The sequence below is a fragment of the Choloepus didactylus genome, chromosome 14 (genome assembly GCF_015220235.1).
Source record: "Choloepus didactylus isolate mChoDid1 chromosome 14, mChoDid1.pri, whole genome shotgun sequence".
Classification (NCBI taxonomy): domain Eukaryota; kingdom Metazoa; phylum Chordata; class Mammalia; order Pilosa; family Megalonychidae; genus Choloepus; species Choloepus didactylus.
The window spans coordinates 69,653,549-69,672,906 of NC_051320.1; the positions used below are offsets into that span (position 1 = coordinate 69,653,549).

Consider the following 19,358-nt stretch of genomic DNA (forward strand, 5'->3'; position numbering starts at 1 on the left):
ATGATACCATGAACAACTGATTGTATACTGTGGATAATTATATGGTATGTGAATGTAGCTCTATAAAATTATATGGAAAAATATAAATGGGGATAAAAGTGCTGGAGAAAATATATAGAGAGAGATGTACATATTTACTGTTACTTAGGAGGCAGAATGGTATAGCCTTTCTGGAGGAGAGTGGGGTGTTCCACATGAAGCTAAGTAGGTGGGTGCCATAAGGTCCTGCAACCTCATTAGGGGGCATTTACTTGGAGGATCTGAGAGCAGGGACAAGAGTGGACATTTGCACACTGGTGTTTATGGAGAGAGTATACATGATTTGCAATGGGTAGAGGTGGGCTAAGGGTACATCAACTGAGGAACAGAATGGTGAACTGTTGTGTGTGTGTACAAGGAAATATTGAGCTGAGAGAAGGAGCAAAGCTGTGAGACACGCAATGAGGTGAATGGAACCTATAGACAGTATTTTGAGTGAACTACGCCAGAAACAAAGGCAAACACTATAATGCCTCACCAATATGGACTAACTACAATGTGTAAACTCAGAATTGAACCTGAGAGCACAGCTTATCAGGGGAATGCTTATTCTAACGGTCCCTAGATTATAAGCTCTTATAGCAGTTACATCTATTCTTGAATTGTAATGCCTGCCTCCAGATTCCGAGATGCTGTTCCCTTTGAGTATAACCTGATCGATCTCTGGAACTTTGGGTATCTGTGTGACACCTGAAACTCAGAGCTAGAACTCGGCAGATAAGAATGTCAGTATTAGCACATATAGCAACTGTTAAAAAAAGCTGAAAAAGAATCCAGAGTTCAACTAGAAATATGAATGAAGTAGATGTGGTTAGGACTAGGGCAAATCAGGCCAAAGGGTAAAGGACAATACTGACTGCATTTTAAAACTTCAAATTTCATGTGAGACCAAGGGAAGAGATGTTTAGTTGGTGCAAGATCTATGTTTCCCAAACAATTTAACTCACAAACTTCATTCAAATATGGTAATTACATGGACCTTTAAAAGGAAGTGAGACCTGGTAGGTTTGCATAGGTTAGTGTGAAATAGCAACACATACCAAAGTAATTTGGACAGAGAATAAAAATATATATGCAGGGCATCCCCAAGGAGCTGGAGGAAAATACAGAGGTGCTGGGCTTCCTCATCTGGATTGTTGCTGATGTTCTCACAAACATGGAGGACTGGCGGTTTTATGTGTCGAGCCCTCTGTCTTGGGACTTGCCCTTAGGAAGCTCATCACTGCAAAGGAGAGGCTAAACCTGCTTATAATTGTGCCTAAGAGCCTCCCCCTAAGTGCCTCTTTGTTGCTCAGATGTGGCCCTCTCTCTCTGGCTAAGCCAACTAGGTGGGTGAACTCACTGCCCTCCCTGCTACATGGGATCTGACTCCCAGGGGTGTTAATCTCCCTGGCAATGCAGGATATGATTCCCGGGGATGAATGTGAACCTGGCATCATGGGATTGAGAACATCTTCTTGACCAAAAGAGGGATGCAAAATAAAACAAAATAAAGTTTCAGTGGCTGAGATTCCAAATGGAGTTGAGAAGTCACTCTGTGAGCATTCTTATGCACTATGTAGATAACCCTTTTTAGGTTTTAATGCATTGGAATAGCTACAAGTAAATACCTGAAACTATCAGTTTGATAGCCTTGACTCTTGAAGACGATTGTATAGCAATGTAACTTACAAGAGGTGACAGTGTGATTGTGAAAGCCTTATGGATCACACTTCCTTTATCCAGCGTATGAATGGATGAGTAGAAGAATGTGGATAAAAACTAAATGAACAATAGGGTGGCAGGGTGTTTTGGGTGCTCTTCTTTACTTTTGTTATTCTTATTTTCACTTTTTCTGGTACAAGGAAAATGTTCAAAAAATAGATTGGGGTGATGAATGCACATCTATATGATGGTACTGTGAACAACTGATTGTAAACTTTGGATGACTGTATAGTATGTGAATATATCTCAATAAAATTGAATTAAAAAAATACAATCAGGGTGCCAGCTAATTCTCATGGCTCTTTTATCAACCAGGAATAAATAAATAATTTCATTTGTATCCACAGAAAAGTGATTGTACCAGCTTGTGACCTGAAAAAGTGTACTGTCCAGATATTTAAATGTTATGAAACTATACACATTTCTGAAATTAAAGCGTTCTATCATATGAATATTGATTTAAGTACTTTTGCATATTGTTGAATAATAAAATAAGATGCATACCCATGAAAGACACATACTCAAAATGATTTCACTTTACCAAAATACCGTGCCCATTATAAATGAATTCTTAGGATAATTACTTTCAAAAGCAAAATACTTTTAACCACTCTGAAGAAGTTACAATTCAATTTATATTCAATTTTTTGAAAAATAGCATTAATGTATTAGTATCATGAAGTCAGAGATACTGAGCAAATTATTGTTCATAGGATGATACATTTCCAAATGAATAATAATTAGAGGGTGAACATGATTTTATTTTAATTGCATCACAAATGTTAATCATCCTTTAAACAATTAACTACATTTTACTCATAAAATATTTTCCCTACAGTCTTCCACTTAGAATACACTAACCTTGTCCTGAAGTTTGTAGGATGAGGATGTCCATCATATAAGGATAAATAGTCGTATTCTTCTTCTAGAGCAAATGACTGAAAAACAATTTGTATTCTATTCCGTTCTTCTGCTATTATTACCCATGTACAGTTCGCACCATTTGGATATCCATATGGAAAACCAGGGCTTTCTATAGTGCCATTAAGTCCTTTCAAAGTTCCACCACATGTATAAATAAATCCTGCAACAAAGACAAATAAATTGATGTTAATATCATATAAAACAAGAACAAGCAGGAGACACATTAATTTAAAAAACATTTTTCCACAAAACTAAGTTACAATAATTTTGTAAATGACAATTTAAGAGCCTGGTAAATGATCTAAATTAAAAAAAAAAAGACAACAACACCAAGGTAAAATATAAATAGTAAAATACAAGAAGAGTTGTCATTTATTATATACATATTGAGGTCAATATTTACAAAATATTTGATGAAATAAAATCATGCACATACATCTGACTCACTATCTACACAATCCAACAGACAAACCCAATCCTGGAACATGATATCTCCCCTTAAGTTGTTTAGAATCTAATTTGGAAGCTCATGAAAACATCGAAAATTTAATGATTTTAGTATGTACTTTGGGTTCTCATAGAATTATTACCCCTTTTTCTTGGTAAAGCATGCCATTTTTGATTTGGGTATCAACCTCTTGACAAAGTGACCCATATGCTTTAGGAAAATCTTATCCATCCTAATTCTAGAGAAGGCATATATGATTCAAGCCTAAAGAAACTATGTAATGCTTTATCTTTGACCACAGAAGTTGTTCCAGGATTAGCCCAACCCTCAGTTAAGCAATTTAGAGTGAAACCTATGGTTAGACAGAAAATATACTGAAAATATTGGCCCTGGACAACTGATAGCAACCATCTTAAGAATTTCCATATTAACTGTATGAGAGGTCTAAGTTATTAAGAATGGACTACAGACAGCCAAGAGGGAAAAACCAAAAAAAAAAAAAAAAAAAAAAAGAGTGGACTACAGGAGATCTCTAGAAAACTGACCATGTTTCTTGAGGAACTGTTTTATTTTTGAATATATAATACACTGTAGTCATCTTGTATATTGTGAAACCCTAAGATTGATACCCTAGTTAGGGAAACTGCTCTCCAGTCATGCTGGGCTCCACAGGAAGGTAGCCATGGTTTCAGAACTTCTAATGAGAACTCACCACCAGATGCAATTATCCACAGCTGTGGGTCCCACATGACGCTTACATGCCAGGAAGTGGTACCTCCTTCTGGGATAATGTTTCTGACCATTCTGCCATGTAACTTAACTGCCTGTACTCAGTCTTTGTACAGTTCAAACTTACTATTTAAATGTGCCAATATATTGATTATACATGAATGATGGCATAACTGAGAGATATTTTCTTGTCACACCAAAAGTGTACAGAATCCAGCTGGACTATATCATTTATTGGTGGTGTTTCTTGATCACTTGTCAGCAAAACATTACTCATCACTAACAAAATTTCAAATGTTTTAGCAGTAATATGTTGTAAGTGGCTGACCCCCTATATGGAATTAGCTTAATATTGTTAGGGAGTAGAGTGGGAAGGAAGCTGACAATCCTTGTTATACAGCAGCAAAGTAAACGATTAGACTCTCATTGTTGTATCTTGGAGCTCAGACTATATATATATACTGAGGCTGAAGTATTAGGGAACTTGGAAAAAATAGGATTTTGGCATATGCTGGCAACTTCTTGCAGCCTTCAGTAATTTTGAAAAAGGAAAAGCTGCATTCAATTTTACATCAGCTATGATAGGCCCCATTTTTGCCCATACCAACAGTCAGAATTAGCAGGGATAACTGCATTATGGGGTAGTACGGAGAATTTGTCTTCCCCTCTCACATTTGTGTACAGATGCAGTTGTGCACTTGTTAGCAAGAGGTGGTGGAATGGTACTCTCCTACCCTAACGAGTTGTTTTCAATTGCCACATGACAGAGAACATTACCCTAAAAACTAAGGTAAAAGGCAAAAGATTAAGCCTGCTGCCAGGTGACAACTTTCTTGATTTGGATTTAAAATCAAGGTGATAACAACAAAATCTCTGGCTTTATTATCTAGCCCTTAAAAGTAACTGGAAGCAACCTAAGTTATCAAAAGTATATTCAAAAAACCCCAAAGCCTGACAAATAAGGGTTGAATGTTGGTAATTTATTTTTTAGCCATATGGCACTTGGATACATGGGAGAAGGCTCCCTACAACCAAAAGCATCTTTGTTTAGAACTGCAGGTAGAAATGCTAGAAATTTGGGACTCCCTTGGAAAGGAATGAATATACTTTATGTAGAGACATTTTTCAAACATGAAAGGAACCATACAAGAAAAATAGGAAGCCAAAATTAGATTGTGGCAGCCAGAGACTGATTTTGGATATGTTGCATTCATTCCACACTCTTTTCACACTAATACGTTGATTTTGCTTGGGGAGCTGCTTCTACAGCAAACAGCTCCATGTTATGGAGTAGCTCGTTTTACTGACACTAGGGGTGAAGCACATAGCTCAGTGCTGGGTTAATCTGTATAATCTTCCTAGCCATTTTTAATTCAGGATCCAATACTATTATTTTATATTTGACAGTCCTAAGCCTGAGATCTTCAGTGTGTGAAATAAAGTAGAATTCATGTTATTACTTTTGCACTTGAAAAGCTTAATAAAAACTTGGATCAGGTAGAAGTTTTAAAAAAATCAGTATTTGTGTGCATTCATATATTTTTGCTCATGCACCAAGAGTCAAATAGGGCATTTTATGATTTTCAAAAATAAAAAAGGAAAGGTCCATTTTAAATTGCTTCTTGCTGAGCAACTGCTTTCAAGCCTTGGGTTAATTAGCTATCACCCATTTCTATTAGTTTTCTGCCTGAACAGCTTCTAATTTGAACTTCATAACTAAATGCATGAATCCCTTCAGCCACAATCTGAATCTGGGCTGTTTTATATATTGTTTAAGCCCCGTAACTCTGATGGTGCTAGAAAAAGAACATATGTCCTAAAATATGCCCTAAAATAACATGTTCACCTTTGTCCACTAATTCTTTCAGGGCCTGATGATTCATGCATTTCAATTTCATTCTACTTTTTTTTTTTTTAATCTATAGGCAAATTAGGAATTATACATATTTTTATGCTTCCTGTCTGTGTTCTCCATTTCACTTCCATTTTTGTTTATATCTAAATGTCATTAAACATTGTTATTACAATAATTCGTATTTTAACAGGAGGTCAATATTTTCACTACAAAATAATATATATTTGCCAAGAAATCAAATCAGAAGTCAATGGAGTCTTTAAAAGTAAAACAATATCTCCCCTCATACACTTACAACACTTCACAGGGATAGTCACTGCTATCAAATTAGTGTTTATCTTTTCCTAAGAACATGCAAGTACACGTTCTTCTCTGTAAAACATAAATAGATAAATATTCCAAAATACAGTCTTTCTATGCATATTTTTTCTGATATTTATTTTATTTTAAATATCACTGATATACTTCTAGTTACAGATGTATACATCTTTTACATTCTTTCTTAGTGACTACATGGCTGGCTACATAATATCCTATAGCATAGCCGTACTATAATTTATTTAGCCATTCTATTAATGGCTTCATTCTTTGCGGTTATAAGGGTATAAAAACATTTGTACACTTATGTGAGGTACCCTCAAGATGGAATCCCCAAAATGGGATTGCTGAATTTTAAATTTAGATAGATATAGTCAAACAATCTTCAATAAATGTAAAAATATGTTATGCCTTGTGGATAAAACGGTAAACAAGAGATTATTATAGACTATCTTCAAGGAATTGACCACCTAAAGTGAGAGATAGAGGTTAAAAAACAGACTATTACTACAAACAAAACTTAATCTAAAGAAATGAGTGTGTTTTTTATGGGAACCCATTCTTAAAAACTGGCATGGCAACTTTCCGTAGATTCACTCTTTGGCCGTTTCTGAATGACTTTATGTTGTGTTTTTACAAGTTAACAATTAATATTCACTTTTAATTAAACAGTTGATATTATATTTGAAAAATTTACTTGATTTAGGTCATATTGTCAAGAGTTTGCTTAACAATTCAGATTTTTTCACATTTCTTTTTTTTTTCTTTCATGCTTATCTTTCATTTTCCTCCACAGTTTAGAACAATGCAATGGCTATTTGTATAGTGTTTTTACTGATGTTCTTCAATTTCTTTTTTTTTTTTCTTTTTTAATAACCAAGGTCCATGACAGAGTATCATTCACACTTGTGTTTATTTTTATAGCCCTCTTTATAATCCACTGAATTGAGTTTCTGTGCCCAATTACTTTTGCAAAGATTACTTTGACCTTTCCATTAACTAAACCAGCTCATTTTTTTTATGCTTCTTGACATCTTGTGCATTTAGTATTGCTAATCATTCTTTCTCTCTTGAAAATTCCTCTACCAGAGTTCTCTCTCACATAGTCTTCTCAGCAACCACACACCTAGCTGTAAATACCACTGTGACTATCCAACAGGCATGTCTTCATTTGTGTACTGCCATCTCTTTGCTACATATCTCTGTAGATGTAGCAATAATGTGTCAAGACTAGTCAACCATGCCCCCTTGGACTCTTTTCTCAGGCCCAATCTCACCAGTTCATTCTCTTAAATGTCTCTTAAACCTATTCCTTTCTGCTGCTTCTTTTTTCTATTCTCAATCCTTTGGATTTAGTTCAGTTCCTCTCCATCTCCTGTCTGGATATTTCAGGAGCATCCTGTCTAACCTGTCAAATTCCACATTCTTCCCATCCTCTCAATTTTCCACAGTGCTGCCAAAGCCATTCATACAAAATACAAATCTGATCTTGTCACTTCCATACTCAAAAGTGTTCTTTTGACTATTCCTCAATGTCAATATAAGGTTCATATTTATATGGACAATATAAGGTCCAGACAAAAAAATGTAGTATCTTAATTTTGGGTAAACATTTGAATAATAGATTTTGGAAAGGTTTTGGGGATAAGTGTATTTAATTTTTAAATCTCATACTGATAAAAGTACACATTTATATTCCCATCAGAGAACGAGTAAGAATCACTATGGAACAACATTCCTATTATTTACGTAATGGCAAAAGCTTTCAGAAGATTGTAACATTTTACCTTGAGAAACTTCAAACAACATCACAACTGAGAGATCTTATTTTAAAAACTAATTTTTATTATAAATAAAATAAATATACAAAAATATATCAAAAATTGTGAATACATGGCTAATATTACCAGTAACTATGCTAGGAACAAAAAATCTATCAACATTCTTTCGGATGTTTCCATTGTTCTCTTTGTAATCATAATATGGATAAACACATAACAAATAAAAAAATCAAAATAATGGCTCACATTACTCAAATATTAATAAAGTTATTATTTTCCTTTACCATTTTCCACCAAAAAAATCAACTGGACTACCCTATGATATAATTTGAACAATATATTTGAAACCCCAAATTCACTCAATGCTCAAACTGATTCTTTTTTGTTCAGGATGATGTTTGATGTGAATCTTGATTAATTCAAGGTTAAAGTGTATAAGTTTTACATCAAATTTTAAAATAATTCCCACTTGCATTATTTCTAAGGTAATCACATATAAGTAGCTAAAATTTTTCTTTTTAATCAGAACCAAAACACTTTTCAGGGTCAAGGAAAATAGTGGAAAAAGCAACATGAACTTTACTCCTGACATTCTATCACAAATGTATATATATGAAAGTTTTTTTGGCTATTCATATTTTAGCAACAAAAGAAAAGCAGAGGCACATAATGTTATTTTAATTAATCTCTACTAAAGTTTTTTTTTTTTTTTGGTATGAGAAAACAATTATAAAGGATGGCTTAATCATATATTATTTTATGTACATTTCCTCAGAAGATTTGCCCAATCCCTTTTCTCATTTGATTGCCTTAACCAGTAGTTTTCAGTGCTTTTACTCAATACTCCCAAGGAATACAATGCCTTACAGTTAATTCAGGTTTGGAATTCAGGTCTTTCAGTCCATTGCTCATCCCCTAACACCATAAAGATAAAAGCAGCTGTGAGATGGAAAGAGTGTTATATGCAATCATTTTAGAAAAAACATTTGACTACATGCCACAAGAATTTGTTTCGGGCCAACGGTTCCCTTGCTGTTTCTGAAAAGGTCCTCCCAGACCCATAGTTTAGAGTACAGAGCTCAGCCTCAGGTTACCAGAAAGGGAAGTAGCAATACAGGATCTCTCCATCAGAAGTAAATTTGGAATAAACAAGGCCACAGAGATAATGATTAAATGCTACAGTGCCAATGTTTCCTATTGCTAGCATGTGTTCTCTCTTTTGCAGAGCCTCATAAGAAGACACATCCGCAATTGTAAGACATTTCTAATTAATTCAGAAAAATGAATTAAAACAAACCCATTTGTAATAAGAGGAATTATGCATATGTTTCAAATGTTTAATAGCACCAAATCTGACTAACTTTTTATGGCTACCTCCAGAATTTATCTACCTGAAATAGCTTCTGGAATATATTAAGATGAGTAATTCTTTTATGCTTTAATGGTGGAAGAAATTATCTTGTTTCTGGTACATTCTTTCTTTAGACATGTTGACAGAATTCAGTTAACCTTAAATTCTGCTGGCCCAGATGCCCTCCTGTCTTTTTTAAGGTAACCATGCTGTGCTATTTTGATCCATAACTTGTTGACTTAATGGTTTAATTTTCAGAGGCATCTGATTTTCACTATTTCTAAGTTTGCCACTAATTCTAACCCCCATAATATCAATGATGACACAGTTTATTTTCTATCAGGGTAATTTAAGCAACAAAAACAACCAAAATAACTTTAATTCCGAATTTTCTATTTGCCAGGATGTATATTATTTTACTTAATTCTCATCATAAGCATACAAGATAGATACTATTATACTCCTCACTTTACAACTGAAAAAGCTAAGAAAAATAAAAATTTAGTAACTTGATAATTGGAAGTGTTAGTAAGCTGAAATGTGAACCAAGGCTATTGTATACTAAAAGTGTAGGTTTTATCCATAAAATTCTATTAGTGTATGTCTCTTATTTGTATCTCTGCATATGTCTTTTTCTTTGTATCTCTGAATTATTAACTTATACAAAATATTCTGCTACTATTGAACTCTACTGCACACATTTATGTTAATGACCCAAGCTATGTTACTCAGTTCTGATTCTGTGATTTCAGATCCTTATTCTCACAGGAAATAAAGTCTGTATGGTAGAGACATTCAATTTTTTAAAATTTATAACCCAATCCAAATATATGGGCATAACATTTAAAGCTTTTTTACCTTTGAAACTTTTGATATTGAGTCAGTTAACCGTTATATATTTTAGTTAAATTCTAGAAGGGACTCATTAAAAAGAAGGCATTCCTTAATATTAACAACAACAAAAAAAAACCTTCAATGATAGAAATGCAATTTAACTCAAAAAGTAGACATTTCCTTAGGTTGTACCTAGGTGCAACTACCTGAAACTGTGATATCAGTTGGGAAAAACAAGGACCTGGATAAAATCCTTAGGGAGATCTGAGGAAAGAGATGGCCATAGGGGACTTTGAAAAGCTTCAAGATATTCCTAGAGATGCAGAAGGCTAGACACAGGTGCAGGGCTGTGTGCATGGCCAGGGAAGATATGAGAGGCTCCCAATATCTCACCTGAGAGAGGCCCTGCCTAAGAAGGAAATGAAGCTAAGATAGAGCTGCAAATTGCTGTATTGTTGGAGATGGACAAACAAACACGGAAACACAGAGAACTTCAGAGAAAGGTGGAACACTTATTTCTTCAAGGCACTGAAAGAATAATCTGACCAATAATTAGCTGACCAAAAAGCCAACTGAAGAGACTTCAATGGCCATGAATTACAAAGAAATTTACAGAATTAGCCCAGGAGAGTCATTAAATAAAAGAATAGCAACCATAATAACAGAAACAGCAACAACAATAACAACAACCAGAGATGCAACATTCCAGTATTCAAAATACCAAGTTTTCAATAAAAAATTATGAGACATGCAAAGAAACAGGAAGAGATGCTCCATACACAGGAAAGAAAAAAAGAGTGAATAAAACTGTCTTTGAAGAAGCCAGACAGTAAGACTTGCTAGACAGAGATTTCAATCACCTATTGTAAATATCTTTAGCAAACTAAAGGAAACCACAATTAAGAATTCAAGTATGAGAATGATGCCTCATCAAAAATTAATAAAGATAAAGAAATTTCTAAAAATAAAATAGATATTCTGGAATAAAATGTGCATTAACTAAAATGAAAAATTCACTATGGTATTTGACAGAAGATTCAAGATGGCTGAAGAAAAAAACAGTGTACCTGAAAATAGTTAATTTGAGACTAACCATTCTAATGGACAGAAAGATGAAGAATGAAGAATAATAAACAGAGCTTCAGAGATATTTGTGACACAATCATGTGCACTGATGTACACATATTGGGAATATCAGAAGGAAAGGAAAAGAGAGAAAGGAGCAGAAAAAAATTTTTGAAGAATCAGTAGCCAAATACTTCCAGAATTAGATAAAAATATTAATGTACAGTTCCAGGAAGATCAACAAATCCACAAATCCAAGGAGTATAGCCACACCTAGACACATCACAATCAAACTGTTGAAGCACAAAAACAAAGAGACAATCTTGAAAACATCAGAGAAAAATGACACACCATGTAAAAGGGTCCTAGTGATATGAACAACTGAATTCTCATCAGAAACCACTGAGAGACAAGAAAGCAGTGGGGAAGAAAAAGGGTTGAGATAAAAAAAAAAAAAAAGAATTTCAACCAAGAATTCTATTTCTATCAAAAATGCCTAAAAATTAACGGGGAGTTATGATATTTCCAGAAAATCAAAAACTGCAAAAATTCATTGCTAGCAGACTTGTCTTACAAGAAATACTAAAGGGAGTCCCTCAGGCTGAAACGAACAAGGCACTAGGCAGTAATTCATATCCACAAAATGAAATAAAGAACTCTAGTTAAGCAACTATATAGGTAAATAAATCATAGTGATATCGTTTTTAACTTTTTCTGCTCCTAGCTAATGAAGAAAAACTTCATAAAATGGAAAAAATTATTTTGTGTTGGTGGGCTTATAATGTACAGAGATTCAATTTATATGGTAAGCATAGCAAAAAAGACAGAAAATGGTGGTATATTGGAGCAATTTTTCTATATAACATTAAAATTAAGTTAGTATTAATATGAAACATATTAAGATTAAATGTTAATTGTAATCCCAGTATTCAGGTAAGAAAATATCTCAAAAATATATTTAAAGAAACAACAATGCAATTAAAATGGTACATTAGAAAATATCCATTTAACAAAAACCAAAGCAGTAATGAAGAAATAGAGGAACAAAAACAAAAGGCATACAAAAAACAAATAGCAAAATGATATACATAAATCCTACCCTATAAATAATTACATTAAATATAAGTAGAATAACATCACTACAATTAAATAGTGGGTATTGTCAGAATGAACTAAAAAAAAATGATCTGAGACATACTTTAAGTTCAAAGACAAAAATAGGATGAAAGTAGAATGGTGGAAAAAGATAAACCACACAAACATTAGTTAAAAGAGAGCTGAAACGGCTATACTAATCAGACAAATCTATGCAAAAAAATTGTTACTAGAGACAAAGATGAATATTTTATAATGATAAAAGGGTCAATCAATTAGGAAAATATAATTATTATAAACATATATTCATTTAAAAACAGGGTTCCCAAAATAACGAAGCAAAAACTGACAGAATTCAAGGGGGGAAATTGTTCAAAATTAATACCTGGAGGAGGCGGGGCAAGATGGCAGACTGGTGAGCTGTATGTTTTAGTTACTCCTCCAGGAAAGTAGGTAAAAAGCCAGGAACTGCGTGGACTGGACACCACAGAGCAATCTGTCTTTGGGCATACTTCATACAACGCTCATGAAAACGTGGAACTGCTGAGATCAGCGAAATCTGTAAGTTTTTGCGGCCAGGGGACCCGCGCCCCTCTCTGCCAGGCTCAGTCCCGGGGGAGGAGGGGCTGTCAGCTCCGGGAAGGAGCAGGGAGAATTGCAGTGGCTGCTCTTATCGGAAACTCATTCTACTGATTCAAACTCCAACCATAGACAGACTGAGACCAGACACCAGAGACTCTGAGAGCAGCCAGCCCAGCAGAGAGGAGACAGGCATAGAAAAAAAACAACACGAAAAACTCCAAAATAAACACAGAGGATTTTTGGAGTTCTGGTGAACACAGAAAGGGGAAGGGCGGAGATCAGGCCTTGAGGCGCATATGCAAATCCCGAAGCAAAGCTGATCTCTCTGCCCTGTGCACCTTTCCTTAATGGCCCTGGTTGCTTTGTCTATTAGCATTTCAATAACCCATTAGATCTCTGAGGAGGGCCGTTTTTTTTTTTTTTTTTTTTTAAATCCCTTTTGCTTTTTCTAAAACAATTACTCTAAGAAGCTCAATACAGAAAGCTTCAAAGAATTGAAATTTGGGCACGTCAAGTCAAGAGCAGAACTAAGAGAGCTCTGAGACAAAAGGCAATAATCCAGTGGCTGAGAAAATTCCCTAAACAACACAACTTCCCAAGAAAAGGGGGGTGTCCGCTCACAGCCACCATCCTGGTGGACAGGAAACACTCCTGCCCATTGCCAGCCCCATAGCCCAGAGCTGCCCCAGACAACCCAGTGTGACGGAAGTGCTTCAAATAACAGGCACACACCACAAAACTGGGCGTGGATATTAGCCTTCCCTGCAACCTCAGCTGAATGTCCCAGAGCTGGGAAGGGGGAGCAGTGTGAATTAACAGAGCCCCATTCAGCCATCATTTGAGCAGACTGGGAGACTCCCAACACAGCCCAGCAGCCCAGAACTGCCCTGGGGGGACGGCACTCACCTGTGACATAGCACAGTCATCCCTCAACAGAGGACCCGGGGTGCACAGCCTGGAAGAGGGGCCCACTTGCAAGTCTCAGGAGCCATACACCAATACCAAAGACTTGTGGGTCAGTGGCAGAGACAAACTGTGGCAGGACTGAACTGAAGGATTAGACTATTGCAGCAGCTTTAAAACTCTAGGATCACCAGGGAGATTTGATTGTTAGGGCCACCCCCCCTCCCCGACTGCCCAGAAACACGCCCCACATACAGGGCAGGCAACACCAACTACACACGCAAGCTTGGTACACCAATTGGGCCCCACAAGACTCACTCCCCCACTCACCAAAAAGGCTAAGCAGGGGAGATCTGGCTTGTGGAGAACAGGTGGCTCGTGGACGCCACCTGCTGGTTAGTTAGAGAAAGTGTACTCCACGAAGCTGTAGATCTGATAAATTAGAGATAAGGACTTCAACTGGTCTACAAACCCTAAAGAACCCTATCAAGTTCAGCAAATGCCACGAGGCCAAAAACAACAGAAAATTATAAAGCATATGAAAAAACCAGACGATATGGATAACCCAAGCCCAAGCACCCAAATCAAAAGACCAGAAGAGACACAGCACCTAGAGCAGCTACTCAAAGAACTAAAGATGAACAATGAGACCCTAGTACGGGATATGAAGGAAATCAAGAAGACCCTAGAAGAGCATAAAGAAGACATTGCAAGACTAAATAAAAAAATGGATGATCTTATGGAAATTAAAGAAACTGTTGACCAAATTAAAAAGATTCTGGACACTCATAGTACAAGACTAGAGGAAGTTGAACAACGAATCAGTGACCTGGAAGATGACAGAATGGAAAATGAAAGCATAAAAGAATGGGGAAAAAAATTGAAAAACTCGAAATGGACCTCAGGGATATGATAGATAATATGAAACGTCCGAATATAAGACTCATTGGTGTCCCAGAAGGGGAAGAAAAGGGTAAAGGTCTAGGAAGAGTATTCAAAGAAATTGTTGGGGAAAACTTCCCAAATCTTCTAAACAACATAAATACACAAATCATAAATGCTCAGCGAACTCCAAATAGAATAAATCCAAAAAAACCCACTCCGAGACATATACTGATCACACTGTCAAACATAGAAGAGAAGGAGCAAGTTCTGAAAGCAGCAAGAGAAAAGCAATTCACCACATACAAAGGAAACAGCATAAGACTAAGTAGTGACTACTCAGCAGCCACCATGGAGGCGAGAAGGCAGTGGCACGATATATTTAAAATTCTGAGTGAGAGGAATTTCCAGCCAAGAATACTTTATCCAGCAAAGCTCTCCTTCAAATTTGAGGGAGAGCTTAAATTTTTCACAGACAAAGAAATGCTGAGAGAATTTGCTAACAAGAGACCTGCCCTACTGGAGATACTAAAGGGAGCCCTACAGACAGAGAAACAAAGACAGGACAGAGAGACTTGGAGAAAGGTTCAGTACTAAAGAGATTCGGTATGGGTACAATAAGGGATATTAATAGAGAGAGGGAAAAATATGGCAAACATAATCCAAAGGATAAGATGGCCGATTCAAGAAATGCCTTCATGGTTTTAACGTTGAATGTAAATGGATTAAACTCCCCAATTAAAAGATATAGATTTGCAGAATGGATCAAAAAAAATGAACCATCAATATGTTGCATACAAGAGACTCATCTTAGACACAGGGACACAAAGAAACTGAAAGTGAAAGGATGGAAAAAAAATATTTCATGCAAGCTACAGCCAAAAGAAAGCAGGTGTAGCAATATTAATCTCAGATAAAATAGACTTCAAATGCAGGGATGTTTTGAGAGACAAAGAAGGCCACTACATACTAATAAAAGGGGCAATTCAGCAAGAAGAAATAACAATCGTAAATGTCTATGCACCCAATCAAGGTGCCACAAAATACATGAGAGAAACATTGGCAAAACTAAAGGAAGCAATTGATGTTTCCACAATAATTGTGGGAGACTTCAACACATCACTCTCTCCTATAGATAGATCAACCAGACAGAAGACCAATAAGGAAATTGAAAACCTAAACAATCTGATAAATGAATTAGATTTAACAGACATCTACAGGACATTACATCCCAAATCACCAGGATACACATACTTTTCTAGTGCTCACGGAACTTTCTCCAGAATAGATCATATGCTGGGACATAAAACAAGCCTCAATAAATTTAAAAAGATTGAAATTATTCAAAGCACATTCTCTGACCACAATGGAATACAATTAGAAGTCAATAACCATCAGAGACTTAGAAAATTCACAAATACCTGGAGGTTAAACAACACACTCCTAAACAATCAGTGGGTTAAAGAAGAAATAGCAAGAGAAATTGCTAAATATATAGAGACGAATGAAAATGAGAACACAACATACCAAAACCTATGGGATGCAGCAAAAGCAGTGCTAAGGGGGAAATTTATAGCACTAAACGCATATATTAAAAAGGAAGAAAGAGCCAAAATCAAAGAACTAATGGATCAACTGAAGAAGCTAGAAAATGAACAGCAAACCAATCCTAAACCAAGTACAAGAAAAGAAATAACAAGGATTAAAGCAGAAATAAATGACATAGAGAACAAAAAAACAATAGAAAGGATAAATATCACCAAAAGTTGGTTCTTTGAGAAGATCAACAAGATTGACAAGCCCCTAGCTAGACTGACAAAATCAAAAAGAGAGAAGACCCATATAAACAAAATAATGAATGAAAAAGGTGACATAACTGCAGATCCTGAAGAAATTAAAAAAATTATAAGAGGATATTATGAACAACTGTATGGCAACAAACTGGATAATGTAGAAGAAATGGACAATTTCCTGGAAACATATGAACAACCTAGACTGACCAGAGAAGAAATAGAAGACCTCAACCAACCCATCACAAGCAAAGAGATCCAATCAGTCATCAAAAATCTTCCCACAAATAAATGCCCAGGGCCAGATGGCTTCACAGGGGAATTCTACCAAACTTTCCAGAAAGAACTGACACCAATCTTACTCAAACTCTTTCAAAACATTGAAAAAAATGGAACACTACCTAACTCATTTTATGAAGCTAACATCAATCTAATACCAAAACCAGGCAAAGATGCTACAAAAAAGGAAAACTACCGGCCAATCTCCCTAATGAATATAGATGCAAAAATCCTCAACAAAATACTTGCAAGTCGAATCCAAAGACACATTAAAAAAATCATACACCATGACCAAGTGGGGTTCATTCCAGGCATGCAAGGATGGTTCAACATAAGAAAAACAATCAATGTATTACAACACATTAAAAACTCAAAAGGGAAAAATCAATTGATCATCTCAATAGATGCTGAAAAAGCATTTGACAAAATCCAACATCCCTTTTTGATAAAAACACTTCAAAAGGTAGGAATTGAAGGAAACTTCCTCAACATGATAAAGAGCATATATGAAAAACCCACAGCCAGCATAGTACTCAATGGTGAGAGACTGAAAGCCTTCCCTCTAAGATCAGGAACAAGACAAGGATGCCCGCTGTCACCACTGTTATTCAACATTGTGCTGGAAGTGCTAGCCAGGGCAATCCGGCAAGACAAAGAAATAAAAGGCATCCAAATTGGAAAAGAAGAAGTAAAACTGTCATTGTTTGCAGATGATATGATCTTATATCTAGAAAACCCTGAGAAATCAACGATACACCTACTAGAGCTAATAAACAAATTTAGCAAAGTAGCGGGATACAAGATTAATGCACAGAAGTCAGTAATGTTTCTATATGCTAGAAATGAACAAACTGAAGAGACACTCAAGAAAAAGATACCATTTTCAATAGCAACTAAAAAAATCAAGTACCTAGGAATAAACTTAACCAAAGATGTAAAAGACCTATACAAAGAAAACTACATAACTCTACTAAAAGAAATAGAAGGGGACCTTAAAAGATGGAAAAATATTCCATGTTCATGGATAGGAAGGCTAAATGTCATTAAGATGTCAATTCTACCCAAACTCATCTACAGATTCAATGCAATCCCAATCAAAATTCCAACAACCTACTTTGCAGACTTGGAAAAGCTAGTTATCAAATTTATTTGGAAAGGGAAGATGCCTCGAATTGCTAAAGTCACTCTAAAAAAGAAAAACGAAGTGGGAGGACTTACACTCCCTGACTTTGAAGCTTATTATAAAGCCACAGTTGCCAAAACAGCATGGTACTGGCACAAAGATAGACATATAGATCAATGGAATCGAATTGAGAATTCAGAGATAGACCCTCAGATCTATGGCCGACTGATCTTTGATAAGGCCCCCAAAGTCACCGAACTGAGCCATAACGGTCTTTTCAACAAATGGGGCTGGGAGAGTTGGATATCCATATCCAAAAGAATGAAAGAGGACCCCTACCTCACCCCCTACACAAAAATTAACTCAAAATGGACCAAAGATCTCAATATAAAAGAAAGTACCATAAAACTCCTAGAAGATAATGTAGGAAAACATCTTCAAGACCTTGTATTAGGAGGCCACTTCCTAGACTTTACACCCAAAGCACAAGCAACAAAAGAGAAAATAGATAAATGGGAACTCCTCAAGCTTAGAAGTTTCTGCACCTCCAAGGAATTTCTCAAAAAGGTAAAGAGGCAGCCAACTCAATGGGAAAAAATTTTTGGAAACCATGTATCTGACAAAAGACTGATATCTTGCATATACAAAAAAATCCTACAACTCAATGACAATAGTATAGACAGCCCAATTATAAAATGGGCAAAAGATATGAAAAGACAGTTCTCTGAAGAGGAAATACAAATGGCCAAGAAACACATGAAAAAATGTTCAGCTTCACTAGCTATTAGAGAGATGCAAATTAAGACCACAATGAGATACCATCTAACACCGGTTAGAATGGCTGCCATTAAACAAACAGGAAACTACAAATGCTGGAGGGGATGTGGAGAAATTGGAACTCTTATTCATTGTTGGTGGGACTGTATAATGGTTCAGCCACTCTGGAAGTCAGTCTGGCAGTTCCTTAGAAAACTAGATATAGAGCTACCATTCGATCCAGCGATTGCACTTCTCGGTATATACCCGGAAGATCGGAAAGCAGTGACACGAACAGATATCTGCACGCCAATGTTCATAGCAGCATTATTCACAATTGCCAAGAGATGGAAACAACCCAAATGTCCTTCAACAGATGAGTGGATAAATAAAATGTGGTATATACACACGATGGAATACTACGCGGCAGTAAGAAGGAACGATCTGGTGAAACATATGACAACATGGATGAACCTTGAAGACATAATGCTGAGCGAAATAAGCCAGGCACAAAAAGAGAAATATTATATGCTACCACTAATGTGAACTTTGAAAAATGTAAAACAAATGGTTTATAATGTAGAATGTAGGGGAACTAGCAGTAGAGAGCAATTAAGGAAGGGGGAACAATAATCCAAGAAGAACAGATAAGCTATTTAACGTTCTGGGGATGCCCAGAAATGACTATGGTCTGTTAATTTGTGATGGATGTAGTAGGAACAAGTTCACTGAAATGTTGCTATATTATGTAACTTTCTTGGGGTAAAGTAGGAACATGTTGGAAGTTAAGCAGTTATCTTAGGTTAATTGTCTTTTTCTTACTCCCTTGTTATGGTCTCTTTGAAATGTTCTTTTATTGTATGTTTGTTTTCTTTTTAACTTTTTTTTTTCATACAGTTG

At 35.8% G+C, this 19,358-nt stretch overlaps 1 protein-coding gene across 7 annotated transcripts in view; it reads right to left on the bottom strand.

Moving 5' to 3' along the window:
- The window catches only part of CSMD3 (CUB and Sushi multiple domains 3), a 1,408,207-nt gene that overhangs the window by 1,230,443 nt on the left and 158,406 nt on the right, over positions 1 to 19,358 (bottom strand). For all 7 annotated transcript variants that reach the window (XM_037802758.1, XM_037802757.1, XM_037802756.1 and 4 more), the window contains exon 2: positions 2,605 to 2,827. In XM_037802758.1, coding sequence (XP_037658686.1) covers positions 2,605 to 2,827 — 223 coding nt within the window. The remainder of the gene's footprint in view (positions 1 to 2,604; positions 2,828 to 19,358) is intronic.